This window comes from Leopardus geoffroyi, chromosome B1 (genome assembly GCF_018350155.1).
Source record: "Leopardus geoffroyi isolate Oge1 chromosome B1, O.geoffroyi_Oge1_pat1.0, whole genome shotgun sequence".
NCBI classification, from domain to species: domain Eukaryota; kingdom Metazoa; phylum Chordata; class Mammalia; order Carnivora; family Felidae; genus Leopardus; species Leopardus geoffroyi.
The window spans coordinates 31,873,103-31,897,970 of NC_059327.1; the positions used below are offsets into that span (position 1 = coordinate 31,873,103).

Genomic DNA, 24,868 nt, shown 5'->3' on the forward strand with positions numbered 1-24,868 from the left:
CACAGAATCTGAAGCAGGCTCCAGGCTCTGGCACGGGGCTCGAACCCGCGAACTGTGCGATCATGATGTGAGATCACAAACCGTGAGATCAAGCCGATGTCGGACGCTTAACTGACTGAGCCACCCAGGTGCCCCCAAAGACTATTTTTAAGGGTGGGGAGGATTTGAATAGTCAAAGAGAAGAAGGAAGAATGTTCCAGCTATGGGAATCTCACATACTAAGGCCCAGCGGGTGAGGTGAGCAGGTGCCTGGAGAAGAGAGGGCCGGTTTACAGCTGTGGCAATGCACTCAGGTAGAACTTAGACCAGAACTTAGCCCACATGAGCCACGCAGGGGAGGGAAGGAAAACATAAAACAGTTTGAGAGCCCCGTAGGGTACCTAGAGTGGTCAAAGTCAGAGACAGAACATCAAATGGTGGTTATCGGGTGTCGGGGGAAGGAGAATGGGAGTTGATGTTTAATGGGTACAGAGTTTCAGTTTTGTGAGATGAAAAGAATGTTGGAGATGGGTCGCACAACAGTGTGAATGTACCTCACACGCCTGAACTGTACCCTCAGAAATGGTTTAAGATGGTATATTTTGTTATGCGTGTTTTACCACAATTTTTTAAAAAATGAAAAAAAAAAAAGCGCCTCGTATGGGAGTTAGTGCTTGATTTGTAAGACAACGTTAAGTGTTCCCAGGCAAGGGAGAGTAACTCAAAGGGGTTATCGTAAGAAAAACAAATGCTATTGATATAAAGACTGAGTCAATCAGAGGAATGACTGAAGGCAGGAAGATCAACCAGGACATTGTACTTTGAAGGAGAAAATAAGGGGTGTAGAGAAAGAATCATATGAACCTAAAAAATATATCAGGCACATTACGAAATTCTGATCGTATTTTATAGCGTCCTCATCTCTCGTTTGGATCCAGCCTCCTATTCTCGTTTATGTGTAAGTGTCTGGTTAGATATCAATGAGGAGTAGATGGAGAGTAATTTTTAGGTTTATTTATTTAAAATTCCACCTTTGAATTTTCCCTCTCAGGGTTAGTGTGTGTGTGTGTGTGTGTGTGTGTGTGTGTGTGTGTCTACGGAAGAGTCTATTGCAGGAACAGTAAGCTATTTGCTGCTCTCGCCCCCAGAGGGACACAGTTTACTCATTCATTTAAATGAGTGTTTCTTACATGCCTACTACCATGGCCTGGCACATGTCTAGGCTCTCCGATGTAGAAATGGGCAAGAGAAAATCCCTCATCTTAATAAAACTGACTTCTAGAGGGGAAGACAGACACACGGAAAACAGGTAATATAATTTCAACAGTAATAAGTAAGGGATAGAGAATGAAGGAGGGCTTGGGGTGAGGTGGTCAGCGAGTGATGCTGTGAGGAAGGGACGTTGAGCGAAGACCTGTATCACAGGTGTGCAAAGCTGTCCCCCTGCCTCCGTATCTTTCTCACTTTCTCTCGCCTCCATTCACACGGCCTTCCCTCTGCGCCTGGAACTCTTCAGGGCTGTGTTTCTGTTTGGCTCTTCAGTGTTCTCTAGCACAGTGTCTGACTCTCAGTGAATTGGGGGCGAGCGTCCCAAGCAGAGAACAGATTATAGACTGAGAGGTCGGAATAAGCCTGGCATCATCAGGGAAAAGCACGAATGCCTGTGGCTGGAGTAGCATTGGGGGGGGGGGGGAGGAGGACAATGGGAGACGAGGTTGGAAGGGCACACAGAGCAAGGGGTTTGAATGGGAAGACATGGAGGATGTTGAACAGGGAAGCAGTCGGCATCCAGACAGGATTGAAGGCCACGGGGCTGGATGAGAGGGCCACAGAAGGGAGTGTAGCTACAGGATGGAAGAAGTCTCAAGATGGTGCCTCCGGAGCACCAACATGTCGGGCTCGGGGTGATAGGAGGAGCCTGTGACGGTGACTGAGAAGGAGTGGTTGGTAGGGTTGGAGGACAGCAGAAATGTGGGCTGTCCCCAGAGTTAGGTGAGGAATGGGTCTCACTTTGGGGGCACTTGCCACATTTAGGACTCTGGCATCTCTGTTTTTTCTAGTATACTCAACTGTAGATGGGTGACCATCGGCCTGTGAGGGGACAGGTAGGACTAATAGCAATCACACTGCAGCCAATCCTCAGCTCTCTTGTGAAGTAATGAAAGATATCAATCCTCAGGGAGGCTGTGGACATGTGGAACCAGGGCTTGTGTGCTTGTACACGCATATGTGTGTGTACATGTGAAAACTGTCTCTGCAGCAGAAGTCCTCACCCTTTGCTGCACTTTAAGTCACTGCCACCTGGGCCCCAGACCAAGTATCTCTGAATCTCGGAGGGCAGGACCCACCCAGGTATCCATGCACTTACTATATTCACTGAGCAAACATCAGCTCTAAATTATGCTCAAGGCACCAAATCAGTAATTTCAGTATGTCTCTAGCAGCTTACAGTTCTAGAAGGGGAGACGACCACATGGAGATTATGATGATTGGCTTAAGTCCCATAAGAGGTATAAATGCATGGAGCACTGAGCAGGGAGTGGCTGACTTTGGGGAATCAGTGAAGGCTTTCCAGGAGGTGACAACGGAGTGACATTTCTAAAGCACAGTAGGAACTTGCCAGACAGAATAGAAGAGGCCGTGATCCACAGCCTGTGGAAACAAAGTGTTTGGCAAAGAGGAGCCCACATAACCATGAAAATAATAGATATTATCTTACTTGTAAATTCCAAGAACGGTAGAGATGATGAGCCATTGAAGATCACGTGGTCAAGCTCCCTCTTTTGCTGATGGGAGAACTGAGAGCCAGGCAGAAGTGACTTGTTCCCAGTGGCCCCTTGAATTCAAGGTAGAGTCAGAATAAGGACTCAGGTCTCTGGCCATCCTGCCCAGCATCTTTTATTTAGCAATTATTGTTAACCAACAGCTCGGCCTTCCTGATGTGCTGAGATTTTATCGACTTATTCACCAAGCAGATATGTAAAAAAAAAAATTTTTTTTTTGGTGTTTATTTATTTTTGAGACAGAGAGAAAGACAGAGCACAAGTGGAGGAGGGGAAGAGAGAGAGGGAGACACAGAACCTGAAGTAGGCTGGGCTGACAGCTCAGAGCCTGATGCGGGGCTTGAACGCGCAAACCACGAAATCATGACCTGAGCCAAAGTCAGATGCTTAACCAACTGAGCCCCCCAGGCGCCCCACAGGAAGCAAATATTGGTGGAGCGTGTTTGCTGTGCTTAGCACTGTGCCATGTGCTGGGGACACTGTAGATGAGTCAGACCAGCAGGATCCTTCCTTCATTATGGTGCAGTGATGTGAAGATAAGCCAGTGATGCTCTAAGCTTGGGCTGCTTGGATGACTCTAAATAGTTCTGAAATCTTGTATATGTGACTTCACTTCGTAGCCTTCCCGTCTACAAAACGGGCTGCCTACCTTACAGAGCTGTGGTGAGGACTAAAAATATGGGGCATGGAAACAGTGGCGTGCTGATAAAAGTTTCACAATTGGCTCTTCAGGGAAAAGCCAGGGGGAGGGAGCAGTAGGGTTTGTAGTATTTGCTGATTTCCATGGTGCAAATACTCTGACTGTGGGTGATTTCTAGCTACCAGTATGACATCAGCTGGCTCACAAAATTTCTGAAAATTTAACAGCTTGCTCTCACGAGCTGGTGGAAACCAGGTCTAGAACACCTCTGTATGTAAGCATTTGGGAGGGGGAGCGACTATATCTTATTATTCAAAAGTATTTATTACTGGGGTGCCTGGGTGGCTCAGTCGGTTAAGCGTCCGACTTCGGCTCAGGTCACGATCTCGCGGTCCATGAGTTCGAGCCCCGCGTCGGGCTCTGTGCTGATGGCTCAGAGCCTGGAGCCTGTTTTAGATTCTGTGTCTCCCTGTCTCTCTGACCCTCCCCCGTTCATGCTCTGTGTCTCTCTGTCTCAAAAATAAATAAATGTTACACAAAAAATTTAAAAAAAAGTATTTATTACTAATAATATTCCTATGCTTACTATCAGGGTTATTACCATGGAAACTTTTACTATCAGGGTTATTACCATGGAAACTTGAGCAAGTAATTACAAATGTGATGAATCCTAAAAAGGAGTTGCATAGGATGCTGGGGACATATGCTTGGGAAATTGAACCCTCTTAAACTGAGATAATGAGGAAAGCTGAGAACAGTCCAAACACAGGAAGCAGAAGGTGCAAAGGCCCTGGAGTAAGAAAGAAAATGGGATATATATGATGGCCACTATGAACAGGGAAGAAAGAGTGAGTTGAAGAAAGGTTGGCCTCGAGCTGGAAAGGGAGGGTTGGGGCTGATCATTTGGTTCTACCCCGAGTACCATGGGGAGCTATTGGAATATTTTAAAGCCGGGGAGTGCCATGATCAGATTTGCCTTTTAAAAGATCGTTCTGGCTGAGTTGTTGAGAATGGCTTGGAAGCCAGGGTGGATTCAAGGAGGTCAGCTGGAGGCCGGTGTGGTGGCCCCGGCCAGAAACGATGGCAGCTTGGGCCAGAGTACCAGTAGTGGGAACAGGCAGAAGGGGATGGAATCTAGGAGGTAACGTTGGCATCACTTGATGATTGATTGGATGGGGTGAAGGTTGGGGAAGGGAGGGGAGGAGGCAGCTCTCAGGTTTCAAGTTTGAAAAATTGGGTGGGTATAGTTTAGAAAGGGATTTTTAAAAAGGTATAAAGTGCTAAGGGAGTTCAGAGGAAGGCCAAAATACTTCCAGCTGGTGGAGAGGTGAGAAGATTTAATACTGTAAAGATGTCAATTAATGAATACATTTAACACAATGCCAATCAAAGTACTAACAAAATGTTTGGGGAAACTTTACAAGAGTTCACCTGGAAAAATAAAGGTGCTAAATAGAACCCCTCCTTTTGAAAAATGAGAAGGGCCATGCTCTTCCAGACTTAAAACCTATTGCAAGTTTCAGTAATTAGAAGAATATGGGGCTTTGTAGGAATACATAGAAATGTTATGCCACAGAAGAGAACATTTAAAAACAAACAGGTTTTGTACACATGAGTACTATGGATACATAAGGAGCCATCTCAGTCAATGTGGAAAAGATGGAATGTTTAACCAATGGGAATGGACTCACTAGTTAAGCATTAAAAAAAAAGTTAGATAACTAATTTCATATTATAAACTGAAATATTTGAATTAGATGTTTTGAATGAATAATGTACACAGTTCAGGGTGCCTGGGTGACTCAGTCGGTGACTTTTGATTTCAGTTCAGGTCATGATTTCGTGGTCGTGAGATCGAGCCCCACATTGGGTTTCATGCTGACTGTGGAGCCTGCTTGAGATTCTCTCTCTCCCTCCCTCTTTCTCTCTCTCTCTCTCTCTCTCTCTCTCTCCCTCTCTCTCAAAGTAAACAAGTAAACATTAAAAAAATGTACACGTTTCAAAATATTATAATCTTAAGCCTTGCTAACCTTGACCCCAAGGAAACCATCAAGCATAAATCTGTGATGACATAAAAAGAAAATTTTTGCATGTCAGGGTGATGGTCATTAAGTCAAAAGGAAAAGGACAAACTGAGAACATATTCATTGCATGTGACATATTACCCTATGTATAAAAAGATTCATTCATTTTTTCAGCAAAAGCTTACTTTATGCCTACCATTTGTCAACCACTATGTTATGCCTTGTGGGTAAAGTGATGAATGTTAGATATCTCACAAACTAAGGAGAAAAGGAAAGATATGTAAATTAAAAGCTAGCAAGGAATATCAGGAGTTAATTCAGGAAGGAATACAGTTTAGCAGCAAACGTATTTTTAAAAATCCCAATCTCATTAATAATCTAATACATGCAAATTAAGGCGACTATAGGATAACATTTGTTTTCCCTGTCAGGTTGGCAAAGAATTGTTTTTAAACAAATGAGAATACCCAAGTTGGCAAAATTAGAAGGAAGTGGGACTTCTAACACTCTACTGCAGGAGAGTAGATGGCTCTAAAGAGTACCTTGATGGCACTGGCTTTAAAAATGTATATACCCTTTGACCGAACAATTCTACTTTCTGTAATGTATACTGAGGAGATAACTCAGTTTGCCTGAAGGCTGTTCATTGGAACACTGTTTGTGGTAGTGAAAATTGAAAACATCCTTAGTGTCCATTAGGGGACTCATTGAATAAATAATGAAGTCTCTTTACACTGAAACACATTTTAGATGTTAAAAGTAATGCTGTGAATGAATATTTAGTTGCATGAAAGATGGGATATAGGTTAAAAAAAAGCATAAATTATATGTATATATAATATCATATATATTATATATATGTATCCATATATATTATATATAATATCATATATATTATATATATGTATCCATATATATTATATATATAATGTGCATATATTATATATAATATCCATGTATTATATATAATACGTGGATATTATATATATAATATACATAATAATATATAATATATAGAATATATTATATAATATCCACATATTATATATATAATATTATATATAATATGTATATTATATATAATATCCACATATTATATATATAATATATATGGACATTATATATATAACATCCATATATATTTTATATGTATATATATAATTATCCACATGCATAACATAGTTGTTGACAAATGGTAGGCATAAAATAAGCTTATGCTAACAAATGAATGAATCTTTTTGTACATAAGATAATATATCACAAGTAATGAATATGTTCTCTGTCCTTTTCCTTTTGATTTAATGAACATGTATACATATATACATGTATGTATATATGTATGTGTATACATGTATGTATGTATGTATGTGTGTTTATATATATTATATATATATATATACATATATATATATACATACACATATATATGAAAAAGGAATAGTTGTATAAAAAACCCCAGTAAGATTAAAAAGCCCTGCATATGAAGGTCTTAACAATGGTGGTTTCTAGGTGTTGGTATTATTGTTATTATTTTAAGTTTTGCTTACTTATATTTATTACTTTCTGAAAAAAATAAGTAACTTTTAATTAATAATTAAACAAAGAAAACATGGTATAAAAAATTAATGTTCCCCATATTTGAATTCTGAAAGAACATACATTGGTCGACTTGATTCTTTAGGCACAAAAAAGAGTATTTCCAGCCAGGGAAGCAGTGAAGCTTCTTCCAGAAGACTGCCTTTGAGGAAGAAGGACCATGGGAAGCAGTTAAGGGTGAGGAGGGTGGGGACACAGTAGTATATTCTTTCACAAATAGAGAAGAAAATAAAAATACAAACACTGTTCAGGTGGCTCAGGAGGCTGGTCACTCTCTCTAAAAACTTCTACCTGAGGTTACTGAGCCAAATGGGACTAGGGTTGGTAGAGACAAGTGGCTAACGTTATTCACGGAGGGGCCCAGGCGCTACAGGAAATGGTTTGGCGATCTCTGGTCTTGCCCACTCAATGAGCAGCCACCAACATGGAAAGTACTTTCCAGCCCATCGGGAATCTTGGTCCAAGAGCTGGAGAGGCAGTGGCTTCCCCCCGTGACTGGAGGTGGGGCTACAATGCCTCCCGAGCCGAGGCCTGGCTTCAGGGAGCCTGGAGAATCCTGACCTTCTCTCTGGGTGGTGATGGGGAGAGAACTTATGGATTTCCAGCCAGCCCGGCCTCCTGAGCCACACGTTCGGAGCCTCAGAATGTGCTCAGCTGCAGGATAGTGTGTCAGAAACCCCTAGAGGTCTAGACAAAATACTCAGCTCCAGTGGTCACGTGGAAAATCGCATCTTGATTCCAGAGGAAAAGAAAACCTTGAGAAATCTAGAGAGCTTTAGTGGGGACAGACTGGGCACCAGCGATCGGCTGGCATCCAAGGGGAGGGTGCACCGGACTCAGCCAGAAGACGTGCTTTCGGATGCCGGCTGTGGCACCAATGACTTGTTTGTCCTTTGGACAAGTCAGCTAACCTTCCTGAGCCTCATTTTCTTCATCTGTAAAGCTCTGGTACTAATTATACCATTACCCATAGGTGTTTTCCTAATTTGGCTGAGCACGAGAATCATGCTTGGCTTCGTTCCAGACATACCGAATCATTCTCTTTGGGGAGGGTCTGAGAATCTGTATTTTAAACAAAGAAACAAGTTTGAGAAGCCTGAGTCCTGCTCATCAGGCCGTCGTGGAGACTTTCTTGCTGGTAAAGTACCCTGCGCACGGGGGCAGCTCCTTTGAGACTGAGTCGTTGCACCGCGAACACAATAATATTTACTCTCAGGTGGAACTTTCTAGGAGACTCAAAAAGCAGGAGGTGGGAAAGGAGGCTCCAAGGTCCAACCATTGATGGTTGCTGTATCCAAGGATACACCATCATAATAAACCCAAGCCTATTAGATGTAACTTACTTGATATAATTAGCCAAAATGCAGTAATCAGCTCCCCGTGGTTGTTGCGCCAAGTACAGCAGAAACAGCATCAGGGCTCTGAAAAACAACACATTTGCTTCACACGTGTGACTTTGCAGATCTGTTTTCCTCCAACCGTGGTTTGCTAAAGCGTGGCTTGCTGCTGTGGAGTTGAGAGATCCACGTGAGAATACAGCTCCTCGGGAAAGGTCCGACTGCCTCTGTCTGCTTGGGGACCGAGGCATGGTATACCAGCTGGGGCTCAGAGAGAAGAAGGACCTCTGCTTTCCTCACAGACCCTTCCACAGTGAACTTGGAGGGCAGAAAAATAATCGCGGTAGAGGCGCCCAGTGGGATCATGGTTATTGGTTGTGCAGGTGCTTCCTGGCTGTCTTGTGGGTGCAGGAAGGGGATGTCTGGAGTGTGCATCTGGGGGTAGAATGGCCACAGTTTATAATGATAAAATCTGCACCACCCACAGAAACCAGTAAGAGGTCATGGTCTTTGAAGGCAGGTCATCGAGGATATGGGGGTAGATGAGTACAGCTTTTCAGTGTTACTCCTCTGGTTCTTTGGCCTAAACATCTGGTGTAAACGTTTGATTGTTGGTGAAGAAGTCTCCTGTAAGTTCTGTCATCAGATAGGACTAGTGAGAAAAAAGAAATGATGATACGAATTCAGTAGTCATATCTGGCATCGTTTGAGGAGGTAGGGCCAGGCTCATATCTCACGAGCTCATATCATCACTGCTTTTCCCCCATGGTGATGATTCTATTAGTATCTCGACCTTATAGATGAGAATGCTGCTGCCTAAGGTCACCGAGATAGGTGCAGTCCCAGGTGTCTCATTTCAAAGCTGCCTTCTTCACCAATCCCATATAGCAAATAGGAGAAATTACACCAAGGCCATCTCTTTGGCTTCATCCAATATTTTACCTGGCAAATGCCAGTGGCCTTGCCTCTCTGGCCGGTACTCTGAGGAAATGCACAGGAGATAAGCCTGGCCAACGAGCACGGAGGGGCTCAGAAGATGCCTTGCCTGGAGCGCCTGGGTCGCTCAGTCGGCTAAGCGTCTGACTTCGGCTCAGGTCACGATCTCACAGTTTGTGAGTTCGAGCCCCGCCTCAGGCTCTGTGCTGACAGCTCAGAGCCCGGAGTCTGTTTCAGACTCTGTGTCTCCCTCTCTCTCTGCCCATCCCCGACCCCTGCTCATCCCCTCTCTCTCTCAGAAATAAATACACATTAAAAAGATTTTTTTAAAAAAGAGGAAGACGACGATGCCTTGCCTGTACCCTGCTGTTCCACATTGCGAAGTGGGATATTTCTATTACGGTGTCATGTGATCGGCTGAGACTCTATGGAGTGCTTCCAATTCCCTAGAGGTCATAGAAACTGTCCTCTCCACGAATAACTGAAGTTGGGAAAGGAGTACCAACTCTACTTTCTTTTTTTAAAAATTTTTTTTTTCAACGTTTATTTATTTTTGGGACAGAGAGAGACAGAGCATGAATGGGGGAGGGGCAGAGAGAGAGGGAGACACAGAATCGGAAACAGGCTCCAGGCTCTGAGCCATCAGCCCAGAGCCTGACGCGGGGCTCAAACTCACGGACCGCGAGATCGTGACCTGGCTGAAGTCGGACGCTTAACCGACTGCGCCACCCAGGCGCCCCTCTACTTTCTTATTAAGAGAGAACCTAGTGCTGGAGTGGAAGACAGGGACTGAGTTTGGAGGCCTGGATCTGAGTCCCAACTTTCCTGCAAATCACTTAACCCTTCTGCATGTCAGGTTCCTAAGTGAACAAATAGGAAGGTATATATCTCATGAGGAAAATGAAATGGTATGGATTTGCAAATGCATATGCTTAGAAATATCGAAATAGAAGTCCAGCTCACTCCTGTCGGCGTTTGGCAGGGGGGCACGCGCTTCTGGGATGAGTTTTACGTGGCTTCGCCTTCTGCACCGTTGGATCCAGGGTGGGCTTTTTGGCATGTCTTCCCTTCTGAAAAAGGTGGATTCTTCTTGAAAGGCCTGCCACACCGTGCTCTTCATAGCTGGGACTAGATTAGAAATCAGGATTCTGTCGGGGCCAGAGAGGGCCGAGGCAGCCTGAGAACATGGGCTCTGAAGGTGGAGAGAAGGGGGAGCGGGTTTTCAAAGGGGGACAGAAGACACCTAATCGGCCCAGGTGGCCCAGGCACGCACAGAGGAGCTGCTTGCCCAGGTGTGTGGTTGAACTTGGATGTTGGCAAATGAGAACGGATGGGGACCCTGGGACGCTGAGGAGCCAAAGAATTCATGTCACCTCACCTCCGTCCCCAGAGACCTTCTTACCTTTTGCTTTAGCACAAACAATTGCATCTGATTCCATGTGTTAACAAGACAAAGCGTTAACAAGAAAATGGCCAAGAACAGGCAGCAGTTGGGAGAAGAAATGGAAGACCCGGATTTTTCCACAAACCTTTCCATCATACCCGAGGCTTGGGGTAGGGCGTGGGGTCCTCTTTTCATAAAGCTGCACCTCACCGGTGTGCAAGTGGGATTGCAAATGTGAACAGCTCATTGCAATTCACGTTTCGTTCTTTCTTTTTCTTAGAGCGGTGCCCTGAAAAAAAAAATTCCCATTTAAGAAATGAATCTGATTTTTAGTTAAAAATACCCAGTTCAGACATCAAAAACTGGCCCGAGTACAATTGTTCCCTGTTCACCCTGGAAACAGGTTGAATCAATAGCCCTCCTGGTAGCCTGCAGTTGTACTGAGGTCGCCTCTGCCCCCACCTCTTGTAAAATTCGGATCCATCATTCAGCTGAGTCTGAAGAATGATGTCTCCATTGGAAGCCCCAGAATAGGGGGCTGTTGTTTCACTGGAGACATCTCAGCCCCTTAATGGCCTGGTGCTCTCGGCTATAATATTCTAAATACACATTACAGAGAGCGTGATCATATTCATAACTGCTCCATTGTGGCATTTAGATTTACCCTTGAAATTTATCTTTAATTTTTACAGTTGTCTCCTTAACCGCGTATATTACTCCCTTCTTCAAACAATCTGTCTTCCTGCTGCAGTTTTTCTTGAAACCAAAGCATAATTAAATATTAAATTAATATTTCATTTAAAATTAAATATCAAAGGCTTCAGTCTAATCTTTCACTTATGCACTGCTGGTTCTCACCTCGTGTTCTTGTTCCTGTATCCACGAAGGCGAAGGCGGGTACCGCCTCTTAATAATGTGTTCTTATATTATCTTTGTCCTTTTTTTTAATTGGTGACACCGAACTTTTGCTACATTGAAACAAGCGGATGTGGGGAAAGATTTCAATGTAGCAAAGGTTAACGACGATGTAATTCAACAGCCTATGGCTTCAGCCCCACCCGTCTCCACTCCTCAAAGAAGAATTTCACTGCACCAAATAAATAATAGCCTTCGGATCATATGCAAGGGCCTACAAGGGATCTTAGAGGCCATTTAGCCCCAGCTTCTGTCTTTGCAGAGAGAGAAACCAAAGTCCACCTGGCCTTGAAGATGGTGTATGGTCGGTCATGGGTGGGGGAATAAAGCAGATCCCAGGCCAGACCAATTTTACCTCCATTGGCTATCCAATGCTCTGAAACAATTTAATTGGGGAGCATTAAGATGCTAATTGAACATAGGCCTTAAAAGAAATGAACGTAGGCTTTGCATGTTGGACACATGAGCAGTGGGGCAGAAGGTAGGTGATTGGACAAGGACACTGGGAAGGTGAGGAGAGAGAGAGAAAGAGAGAGAGAGAGAGAGAGAAACTAAAATCCAAGCACAAAGAAGGCAGACCCCACAGGAATCAATATGGAGGCTCAAGGCTCTTTGAAGAGATGGACACTGAGGGAAAAGCAGAATGGAGAAGTCCTAGAGGTAACATGAAGGCAAGAGCTGGTCTCTGGACATCTGAATTCTTCCCCATGCTGAGTTGTTCTCCACCTTCCTGTCCTGTCAACAGGACTTTGACCAGAGCCACATAGAGAGGTATTTGTGACGCAGTTTTTCCCCTTCACTTGCATATCAAAGTCCCTCTTCTGATTTGGTGTTTGTCTGGCAGTCACATTGCAGAGATTTGATTCTTTTCCATTGTTTTCTTTATTATTGGAGAAGGATAAGATTTCAAGTTAGGACTAGAGAGATCCTCTATTTATGTGGTCTAGACCCCTCAGTGGACCATGGGCTCTAGGCATATCTAATAAAAGTGAAGATCCTTTGTTGCCGATAAATGCACATATGTGCAAACATACAGCTAGGCTCAGACTTTTAGAATTTTATTGGCCTCTTGATGGCCATCCATACACTCCATGATGATCGTAGGCTCCAGCCGAAGACTTACCAGTGAGGAAAGCTGAAACCCAGGCCAACATCCTAGAGTGACAGCCCAATTGAGCACTCAGATCTTCCCTCACCACATCATCTGATTTGTCTCTTCTCAAATTTCTGCAAAGGAATTTGATCAGCCTTTGAAGCCGCCATTTTTGTGATGAGTACTCCTGTCGGCCAAGGGCATAAATGACCTCCTGCCTGCAGTGTCAATGCTGTCTTTGTTGAGGGTTGACCAGAACTGTCACAAAGACTCCCCATTCCATGTTAGCCAGTGTCCCCTATATTTTTTTTGGAAACAGAAGTAGAGGGTAGGCATTATCTGGTTTCTGTGCCTCCCTTTAAGGAAAGCAATAATCATATAGAATTTATACATCTCACCAACCTCTGGGGAAAATTAATATTGAACACCAGCCAGCTTTTTTTCTAATGAGTGGTTCCCAGTAGATATTTTTAGTTAAATACTATTTACTTATAAAATAAAACCTTTACACACTGCTTATAGTTTATATCTATTTGCCGGATCCAAGATATGTAAGAAACCTCATATATTATACCCGCAATCAAAATGAGAAATGACACATAAGATCCAGGCTCTCAGGAGAAATATTATGAAATCTCAAGGTATTGATGAAAGTTTTTCCAAGGCTGATCCAAATGGGATTTAGATTCTGTGGCAGTTGAAATGTGTATTATTAAACTCCTTAAGCAAACCCGAATGACTCCCAGTGGAGGATTAAGACATTCTATGTATAGCAAAGACGAAATTCTCATGTCTGAGTTTTCTCTATTGAATTCCCCCTTGATTAGCTTCTGTAATATTTAACTTCATGCCATGCCATAATTATTTAATAAAAGGTAAATATAAATTATATTTCAGCGGGGATATGACCTTTTACCTTAATGTGATGTTACTAAAGAAAGACATAGATAAATAGAGCCTATAGATCGAAGTGCATTTTTAATTTACTCTGTTTTTGCCCTGCTAGCACTTCTCTGGGTCCCTGTCAGCCAAGGGGCCGGCAGCATTTCACAGCACCCCCCCCAGTCCATGTGGTAGGAGAGGTTGGAAATTCACACTGATGATGGTGGTTAATGATCTGGTTGGCCCTCGGAGGCAGTCTTGGTGCTGATCTTGGGCACCTCATTAGCTAATTGAGGTTTGCTTGGCTCGCGCCGAGGCCTGAAATGTCAGAGAACACCCAGGGAGATGGGGAGGAGGGAAGCCGGGATTCAACGTGAGGCTGAACCGACAGGATGCAAAACCAGCTGGTCAGTTGGGACGTCAGTTTGGGACCAAAGTAAAGGTTGTCCAGTTCAACCTGGATGTTCTGACGGCCGAAAACTGGAGGCATTGACCGACTTTCCTTCTTTTGGCTTGGTGTTGACGAAGCACCGCTCATGATTTGTGCTTCAGACGTGCCCTTGATTAAACGAAGTCGTGTGTGTGCATGCGCGCGTGTGTACATGCGTGTGATTTTTTTTTTTTCCCGTCCGTATAGGCGACAGTGTATTTTACCTTTGTCTTCTCATCTGGGATACACACAGAACCCCTCCCACAGTTTGCTGTGAAGTCTGGCAGGGGCCTGCCAAAAAACACTCAACATCAGAAAGAGATGAGGATGCCTGATCAACTTCTCAGTTTAAAACATGCATCGCTCACCCGGTGTGGCCAAGATAGTCTGCTATTTCTGATTTGGGTGGGGAGTGAGGCGAGGAGGGCAGGCAAGATAAAGCAGACATTCCCCTTGGGACCTGGTGGTTTCCCATCCAACGGGAAGAACAGTGGGTACAAATGTGCGATCAATTCTGTGCAAGAGAAACTATCATCTATATCCCACTTCTGTGTACTGATTCAAGCCCAGCCGTAGAGAATTCCTCTGCAAGTGGCAGGAAGCACAAGGGCTACGGGGATTAGTGGTGGTCATGGGGGGACCCCTGGAGCTGTAGTGAGGGGGAGTGAGAACCTGCGGGGCGGGGGGAGTAGCCATGCAATTGGCTAGAAAGGACAAGGACAGTAGTGGAGACAGGAGGGGGAGGGCCCTCGGAGGGGCTAGATTTTCTACCTTAGGGGATCTTCCCTTACTTTCTAGTAAACACATTGTGAGCATACTAATTTCTATAACTTCCATTTTCTCCACCTAAGAAAATCAGTACCTCAGGTCATGAAATGGTGCCTGTCTGAAAACAGACAAGGCAATGATTGATTTAGAGCATTTTGTCACTAGGTCTGTTCTCCCTGCAGCCCTGGGCAGCTGTTTGTGTTTGCTGATTGATACCAAATGGGGCCTTCTCCCACACTCAGGGACTGCGAAGTCAGGCAACCTGGCGAGGCTTCGCTTTGGAGATCTGCAGCCCTCTGCCAGAAGCTAGAGAGGAAGCACGGGAAGGCAGAAGGGCGGGTGCAAAGAGTGGGTGGAAGCAGAAGGTGGCATGGCCACTTGCCAACACTCTCTGCTCTTTACCAGCTCCAGCCCAGTAGCTCAGTGCAGAGGGGTAGCCTTTGACCCAGGCGGCCGTTGGCGAATCTGGATAAGGCTTGAGACAACATCTCTAAGGTTCAGGGCACAGGCCTAGGAGTTAGAGAAGACAGGACACAAATTCCACCTTTACTGCCTGGAACCACATTCGAAATGGGGATAAAACCCATACCGTGGGGTTGTAATGGGGATTAAACGAGCTAACGTATGTAAAAGGCCTGTAATACAGCAAGCCTTTGGTTAATTCTAACAGCAGCAATAACGATTTTCATTATTGAATATTATAGCCACTAAAAATACTGTTATTAAAGAAAAAGGATTCAGAAACTGCTGACGTTTTAATGCTAAGTGGGGGAAAAAAAAAAGGTTTATGGAAGGATTCTAATTATACACACAGGTTTTCTCACCTGTGGTTCTGGATAAAATGGTAATGTGAGTCCAAGTGTTTAATCTGCCCTCAGCCCCAGAAAATATCAGAGGACATTTTCAAGAAAACGACAACAACAACAACAACAAAAATAAGGGAAATCTAGTCTTCATGTTTGAAGCCAGTTTGGTGTCATCAGTATGCCAGAAATTGTGTGCTGGTGTGTGTGAACAGGGTTATGTTGGAGGATGTGTAGAAAGCTGCACCCGTCATTCCCCTCCAGGCCTCCTCTGACCCCCTACCCAAAGGGTAAGAACAAGCAACACAAGCAGAAACTTGATCTTGAATGGAGACCAGGATACCTAGCAGTGCTACATCCAGAGAAGTCGTCATTTACATATGAGGGAGACAAAAAGAGATTGTCTCATTGCAGGGGCTTGGATAGAATTCAGCTCTTCTTTTTTTTTTTTTTTTTTTTTTTTTTTTTAATTTTTTTTTTTTTCAACGTTTATTTATTTTTGGGACAGAGAGAGAGACAGAGCATGAACGGGGGAGGGGCAGAGAGAGAGGGAGACACAGAATCGGAAACAGGCTCCAGGCTCTGAGCCATCAGCCCAGAGCCCGACGCGGGGCTCGAACTCACGGACCGCGAGATCGTGACCTGGCTGAAGTCGGACACTTAACCGACTGCGCCATCCAGGCGCCCCAGAATTCAGCTCTTCTTACTGATGTAACCTGACTGCTGGGGAATTGAACCAGTGAAAAACGTGAGAATGGAAAAGTTATGGTATCACAAGAGAGAAAGCAGTTAGAGTATTTCAATTGTTGTCAATGTAATGACAAAGCCTAATGTCAATGTGAAAATTAGTCTAAAAGAGACGGATCATAGAAAGTCTAACGATAGTAATATTAGCTGAAGATGACAACCGCATAATCAACATGTAAAAGTAGAAAGTATGAGGTACAGAAATTAAGGGTGGACCAAATTCCTTACGTGTGGAGGGGCTTACCAGACTCAAATAGTTAGAAAAAAAGATTTTCAGAGAAACCTAAAAGCACTGTTTTTAAAAAAATTTTTTAAATATTTATTTTTGAGAGAGAGAGAGGGAGACACAGAACCCAAAACAGGCCCCAGGCTCTGAGCTGTCAGCACAGAGCCCGACGCGGGACTCAAACTCATGAACCGCGATATCGTGACCTGAGCTGAAGTGGGACGCTTAACCGACTGAGCCACCCAGGTGCCCCTAGAAACACTGTTTTAAGTTAAAATAGGATGTGTATCTTTTTCATTACTAGAGAGAAATATAGCCATTAAAAAACTATCAGAAATACATGGAGAATGTGGAAGGACAAATTTATAGTAGCAATTATATATAGAATATGTTAAATAATATGATCAAAAAGATATATTAAATAATATACTTGAAGCATTACCCATGGAACACAGACAAAACTAATATGTATTAATTCAGAAAAAACTTAAATTCCGAAAGACAGATATTCTGCAGGCCACCTTTTAGAATCCAATGCAATTAGCTGGAATAAATAATTAACTAACAGCCAAGCATCTCAGATATTTTCTTTGGAACAAAAGGAAGACAGAATTAGAAATAGGACTATTCATGGGGCACCTGGGTGGATCAAGTCGGTTAAATGCTGACTCTTGATTTTGGCTCAGGTCATGATCTCATGGTCATGATCTCACGGTGTGGGACTAAGCCCCATGTTTAGAAATTCTAAATATACTGTGTAGAATCTGTGCTAAAACATTTAAAATCGTGATGAAATGCATGAATTGTCTAGAAGAATACAAATGATATTGAGAAATAAAGAACGAATCTAAGGTTTCTGATTGGCAACCTAATGGACATGACAATTCACAGAAAGCCACATCGGCTTGGGGTATCTTAAGTGGGAGGAGTCTATGGGCTATCCCGTGGAAATTTCCAGCCAATACTTGGAGTGATAAGGCAGAATCTTAGGCAAGCTCTCTTGACTAGAGACAAAGGTTTGTGAGAGTCGGCATGTAGCTTGACATGGAAATCATGGGGGCACTGATGAGGTGGTTGAGGGAGAATGTATAGCCAAACAGAAGACTGGCTTGGCAACAGTCATGGGGAGCAATAGCATTTACAAGATGGAGGAAGAGCAGTCCTCAAAGTGGGCTGAGATGGCGTGACTAAGGAGGTAGAGTGAAACAGGCAGTGCACTTTCAGGAAAGGCGATGGGTGGAAGAATTTCCAAGGGGAGAGTATTTCCAGTGTCAAATGCTAACTCGTCTTTATCATATGAGTGGAAAAGTTCCGGGGTGCCTGGGTGGCTCAGTCAGTTGAGTGCCCAACTCTTGATTTTGGCTCAGGTCATGATCCCAGGATCGTGGGATAGAATCCCATGTGGAGAACTCACCCAGTCAGCGCTGGGTGTGGAGACAGCTTGGGATTCTCTCTCTCTCCCTTTCCCTTTGCCTCTCTCCCTATGTGCTCTCTCTGTCTCTCTCTCTCTCAAAGAATATATATAAAAAAAAAGAAGAACGGCAAAATTCCTCTTGGTTTGGTTAAAATGTTATTGGTGACTTTAATGAGAGAAATCTCACAGGGTTCTTCCAGACTTTTAGTCAAGAGAGAATATCCATGCCGTATAAATTTTACAAAGCATAGGATGAAATACAGAGAGCTTCTCAATTTATTTTTCAAAGCTCGTATAAAACACAAATCAACCAGCAGCTGGACAATACCAAGCACACAATCCCAATTATTAATATGGACACATAAACCCCCAGCAACGGTAATAGTAACTAATACTTGTTGAATGATTAGTATGTGCTAGGCACTATTCTCAATAGTTAAATGATTTAATCCTCACAGCAGGAATCTTAGGAAAATATTAACAAACTGTATTCAGAAATATACCATATCCGTGACTAAACACTTAATTGTGACATATTGGGAAATCTCTTATCAAGTATAATATATACTTGTCAAATGAGAAAATTCATGATTATAATTTCCTCAAATTCTAAAAAGTCCTGATAAAAAAACCCTTATTGAAGCATAATAAATAATTTGATGGTGAAATGTCAATGTCATTCCCATTTGGAGAAAAACAAGCAAGAATTTCCACTATCGTCCTCATTTTTAGACCATTTGGGACATTTTAGCTAACATGAGAATGAGATTAAGAGAACTAGTTGGAATTAATATACAGACAAAATGATCCTCATATGTTGATGCCATGAATGGATGGTCCTAAGAGTGAACAGAAAACATTAATGACATCTGTCAGGTGTTTGGTTACAAAATAACAGATAGCCGCCCTTGGTTAAGAACTTCTCTGGGCCAAGAACTGAGCTGGGACATTATATAAATGGTTTTCTTTAATTTTGACAGCAAACCCATGAGATGGATTTTAAACAGAGACTTAGAGAAATTAATGGTGGAACTGAAATTCAAACCCAAGATCCATTTGACTCTAAAGTGGAATCTCTTAATGACTAGGCCATATACGACCACCCACTCCCTGCACGCTGCCTGCACAGACACATAAAAACCAAAAGTGTTTCTAGGCACTAGTAAAACTCCTAGAAAATGTGATGAGGGAGTAATCGTATTGACAAGAAAAATGATAAAAAGTGAAATACAGACCAAAAAATAAAAAACGTATTACCTAGATGATGAGCAGTACACATTTTATGGGTGGGCCTGGGAAAAAAGAAGAAAGAGAATTCATATATGTTTGTATATGTATATGCAAATACCACACGTATTGCATGTGTGTGTGTGTGTGTGTGCGCGCACGCGCGCGTACTTATCATGGAATTGGGATGATCTTTTTACCTATAATGCCTGAGGACAAACTGGGATATGATATTATAGCATGGGGACATTCAGAGTGTTAAAAATATGTATACATAAAGTGTTTTTACAAGTAAAAAAAAAAAGAAAAAGACTAATCCCCAATTGAAAGGACTATGGAAAGAATCAATAAGCAGTTCATAAAAGAAAAAAACTAAAATGATCAGCAAGTATAAGAAAAAGCTCTTCAATTTCACTGATGAATAACGAAATAGACGTTAAAGTGACCACATGCACCGCTGGAGGGAGTACAAATTTGTACAGTCTTCTGAGAAGAGTTCGGCAGGATGTGTGGAAGGCCTTAAACGTAAATCATAGTTTTGGTCCAGTAATTCTAATTCTTGGAATTATCCAATTGAAATCATTAAAACTATACACAGCGGATAATTATGGCTCTGATTTTTATAATAGTGAGAAATTAAGGATCACGTTCAATGGCAAACGTTAGGAAGCCATTTAAATAAATTACAGGCCATGACATGGAAAAATATGCAGGAATTTTAAATAATATTATAAAAGAATATTGAATAAGCTGGGGAAAAGTTTGATATGTTGCTAAATTGATAAAAAAGTAGGTTATGTAACAGTGTGAATAATTTTAAGTATGCGTGCGTGTTTAGATCTGTAGGGATATGAGCAAAAATGCCAACCCAGCTCATCTTTAAAATGGTGAGATTATGGATGATTGTATTTTTATTTCCGCATTTAAATTTTTTGAATAATTCTTTTGAACCAAAGGTGTTGCTTTGATATTTAGAATAATAGCAACAAATATTCATAAAACATATGTGCAAAAAGGAAGATTAAAAAAGGAAGTACACCCTCCTGTGTTTACTGCTGCCTAATGGGAGTGCAGGTGATTATTTTTTTATTCTTTGCATCTTTTTTCTTTACTTTGATCATGCATTAATTTTGAAACTACAAAATTTAAACAAGAGACTTATAAAAACTCAAAGAAGACAGGAAGAAGGAGAAAGGATAAGGGAATCCACTCCAAAAATTCTTTAGCATGGTAGAGATGGGGAGATGTGTCATTCATTCACTCTGTCCCTCACTCATTTTACAAATTGCTGATGCCAAATGCCTACTATGTGCCGGGCACTGTCTTCAACAACGAGAACACAGTGGCAAAGCAAAGCATGTGTCCTGATTCTATGGAACTTTCAGCATAAGGTGGAGCCTGAGAGTATATGAATGTACGTGTAGCAAAATGTAATGGGAAATTCTGAAAGTGTGTTGCATAAGAACAGGGCTTTGGGAGAATAAATTCACAGAAGGTTTGTATATGTATGAATGGAAATATTTAGGAGAATAAGAAAAACTGATAATTAGGAGAATTAATAGATGATAAAGGTATACTTGGGAAACGGAAGAGGGGGGAAGAGAAAAAGCATGTAAGGGTAGTTTATCGTCTTTGTAGAAAACGGGGAGATGGTCGATTGTGTAATATTTCTGGTTCTTTGAGAGTGAGCGGAGAATGAGAAGTTGTATGCACTTAAGGCAGAATGGTAAAGGAAATGTAATAATCCCGAAATTCTGAAATATCGTTTGAATGCAAAGACACTAAACTACTGTGAATTCCAAACTTACAAATGTGAATTAACCAATGTCAACAGCAAAAAATTCCTTAATGAATTGTATCCATTATGTATCGATTCTCAGATAATACCAGAACCTTTCTCTTTGCGGGTGGAAGACTTACTGAGAAGCTCTGCTTTATGACCATGAAACATACTCAAAAAGAGGACTTTTATTTTTCAGCATTAAATGAACCCACCATAGACTACGGTTTCCAAAGACTGCAGAAAGTCATTCCAAGGCATCCTGGGGACCCAGAGAGATTAGCTAAGGTAAAAAAAAAAATGCTTTGGAAGTTGACAGGTGAAAACCTTATTATAGGATTTCAGCAAACTTAGATGAATCCAGAAAGTTAATACCTGAGGGAATATGAAATCTGAAAATTTTGTCCTCAAAAACAGATACACTATAAGTATCCAGCTTATAAAACATTGCCAACTTTATGAAAATAAATAATTGTATAATTGCTTAATAAGTCCTCCCTCTTTTGTGTTTCAGTCTAATTTTATGTGCCCATAGTTGCAAGGGCACATTAACCCACAATCAGGTATTCATAGAGGCACTACCCTGTATGCGGGTATTTTGTGAAGTGAAAAATGCCTCCATGTAAAATTTCTGTGAAACGAATCACTTTTAAGTGAACTTGCTTATGGACAATTATGTCATGCACTTGGCCCATTATTTTAGCTTTCCGTATTGAAAAGCACATTAATTTATTAGACATTCAATTAAGGAGACATTATTAAACTTTAACGTCTCTACTCGCATTTTGAGTACGCACGTTATAATATGCCGTGTTCTCTTCTCTGTACTGTGAGTAAAATTCAAGTACCACATTCGCTTCTCCATCACACCTTTATTTCTCCTCTTGGAAAAATCCCCAGCCCCACCATTAAATTAGATGATATCTGGAAAGTAGGTTAATAGCAATTGAAGAGGCTGTTCAAAGCAGGAGGTGGAAAAGACAAAATGAGACGAAAGGGATTACTGATTACTAATTCTCTCTGGTTAAAGTGAACAGGGGGAAATATTATTGAAAGAATTCATCTTTATTAGAATAAAATTTTGCAGAAGGCCCTGCCAAGATCATTTCAGTATTACGAACAACTCCTTGGCAAGCAGCTAAACTCAGGCCAGTCAATCATTTGAAGAATTTCTGGTTAATTAGAGTACCAGATCTTATAAATGGAATGGTCTGAAAGTTTTTAATGGCACTTCCCAGACCTTATTAATTTTAACCAGCTCCACCTTGAATCTGGTCGCGTTTTGGTTTTGGTAGTGCAATCATGTATGGAACCGTTTTATCTAGATGGATTCCGTGTAGATACATATTTATAGCGGGATTTATACGTACAGGTATAATTCTGCCTGTCACACCAATTATACCAGACCTCTTAGCCAGTTATTTATATTTCAGGGAGGATGTCTGGACTTTGGTTTTTACGCATAATTTTCCTTTGTGGTTGCCACTGTGGGGGGGGGGGTGTGTGGTTACCTTTGCTCATCCCTTACCCTTTCTTCCCTTTTCCTAGGAAATGCTGTTGAAAAGAGCTGCGGATCTGGTGGAGGCCCTCTATGGCACACCACACAATAACCAGGTTAGACGTTGACCTCTTACACTCGGTTGAGCTTGAGTCTTTGCGCTGAATAAAAACGCTCACCTCAACCTGCCATTCTGTAGGACATCATTTTGAAGCGGGCCGCAGACATCGCGGAAGCCCTGTACAGCGTCCCCAGGAATCCCAGCCAGATCCCAGCTCTCTCCAGCTCTCCGGCTCATGGTGGCATGATGGGCATCAATTCGTATGGCAGCCAGCTTGGCGTCAGCATCTCAGAGTCAACACAGGGAAATAATCAAGGTACAGCCTTTCCTGGAGGCAGGCTTCGAGCACCTTCTCCATTTAAAACGTTGGCTCTGCGTGAGTGGAGGGAGGTGAAGCTTGATTCATGTACCATCAGAAAAGCGTGCCCCCCCCCCCCCCCCCCCCCCCCCCCCCACCGATCACATATTGGATTATCTCAACATGATAGGTGATGTTTTGTTAGATTTGGGGCTTTTTAGGTCCCGGGTCGAATCCCCCTAATTGAAGATATTTAAGGTTAGGAGGGACTGTTACTTATTTAGAATGGTTTCAGCTTCCTGAAACTAGACTTACAGGTACTCTTTGACTCAAATGTGCACTTCTGCTCTTGGGATCATCAGCTTGAATAGTGAAAGGAGGCTGAGTCATTGCCATTATCGTTTATTTATTATGCACAGCCCTCTCTTCCTAGGAGCCAAGGGTGAGTGGCTTGGCTTTATTTGGTGACTTCTATGTGTGTATTATCTCATATACAAATACATAGCAGCACATTTTCTAGTTAACAGTGCTTTCTACACCTGAAGTATGTCGTGTAAAGATTTTTGTCACCGAGGTCGATTTTATTAAGGTGCTAAGTTTATCACAAATCATGTTTTAAAAGGAATAAATTTCCTAATCATGTCCCTAACTTTGGGATAGCTTTGTTTCCAATTTCATTCATCCATCGGAAGGCAATGCCTCATTTTCATGCCCAGGCTGCGTTTTTCTTATAGAAGGGTGGGTGTGGACGTATTATAGCCTTCTTCTTCTTCCTCTCCTCCTCCTCCTTCTTCTTCTCCTTCTTCTCCTTCTTCTCCTTCTTCTCCTCCTTCTTCTCCTCCTTCTCCTTCTCCTCCTCCTCCTCCTCCTCCTCCTCCTCCTCCTCCTCCTTCTCTGATTTGGGTCACTTTTTACATAGCTTTAGAGACTGTTATCCAAAATGGAATATTTCAGGATAGGTTAGGTGATGTCTCCGTGCTGGGGTTTCAGAAGTATGAGAACCCTGCCATCCCTTCCCATCCCTCCCACAAACCTGATCTCCCTGCACTCGATGGCGGATGCTTCCAAGTCTTTGGCCAAAGAATGGCACATTTAGATGAATTTAACAGCAATTTTTAAATGAAGATGTTCCCCACTCCCACCCAGGGCATGGTAACAACCTTGAACTCACGTTCCCAAAGCTATGATCTACAGAGTCCTGGTGGCCCTTGGGAGGTTATCAGGATCCCTTTTGCCCACCGCTCCCGGGAAAGATACTGTTGGTGTGTTAAATTTGGGAAACACTAGGTTAGCAGATGTAAACTGGTTTGCTTATTCTCTAGGCCCCACATACACGAAAAGACAAGGGATAGCTACGGTACACAACTTGACCCCAGAACGCCTTCCTCAGTGACACCCTGGAGATCTCACAGGACTTGACGTGAAGGATGATTTGGGAGCTGTCACTGCACCCAACCGCTAGTCACTACTCCTCGGTCTGAGCTGGAGATGTTGACTGCAAATGGGGACCAAGAGGAAGGAGGGGCTGTCAGGGACATGGCCTCGTTGTAGGATGGGGAAGGGAGAGGAGGATAGAAGGCTGAAGACAAAGTGCAGACATTCCGCCCTGCCCAAGGGTGGCACCAGGGGGGTTTCTGCCATCTGGGGGCCACGTGGGCCCACGCCGCCATGTTTGGCCTGTGCTGGCTGCGTGTGCCGGTTCGTTTACCTGGGCTTTCTCCTTGTTGTCCAGGGTACATCCGCAACACAAGCAGCATCTCTCCGCGGGGCTACTCTTCCAGCTCCACCCCCCAGCAGTCTAACTACAGCACCTCCAGTAACAGCATGAACGGCTACAGCAACGTCCCCATGGCCAACCTGGGCGTCCCTGGGTCACCAGGATTTCTAAACGGCTCCCCCACAGGCTCCCCGTATGGAAGTAAGTGCCCCTTCCCTCTGTCCGGCTCTCCCTGTCTCTCTGTCCCTGGGCTTTACTGTTCACCCTTTTGAGGGAGAGTTGCATCCCTACATCTGACTGACTCGTGGAGGAGGAACCCAGTTTCCCGAG

General features: G+C 43.0%; 1 protein-coding gene across 2 annotated transcripts in view; it reads left to right on the forward strand.

The window, feature by feature from the left end:
* EBF2 (EBF transcription factor 2) overlaps positions 1-24,868 on the forward strand; it is a 198,131-nt gene that overhangs the window by 156,162 nt on the left and 17,101 nt on the right. For both annotated transcript variants that reach the window (XM_045456765.1, XM_045456766.1), the window contains exons 11-14: positions 21,164-21,252; positions 22,513-22,578; positions 22,662-22,839; positions 24,554-24,739. In XM_045456765.1, coding sequence (XP_045312721.1) covers positions 21,164-21,252; positions 22,513-22,578; positions 22,662-22,839; positions 24,554-24,739 — 519 coding nt within the window. The remainder of the gene's footprint in view (positions 1-21,163; positions 21,253-22,512; positions 22,579-22,661; positions 22,840-24,553; positions 24,740-24,868) is intronic.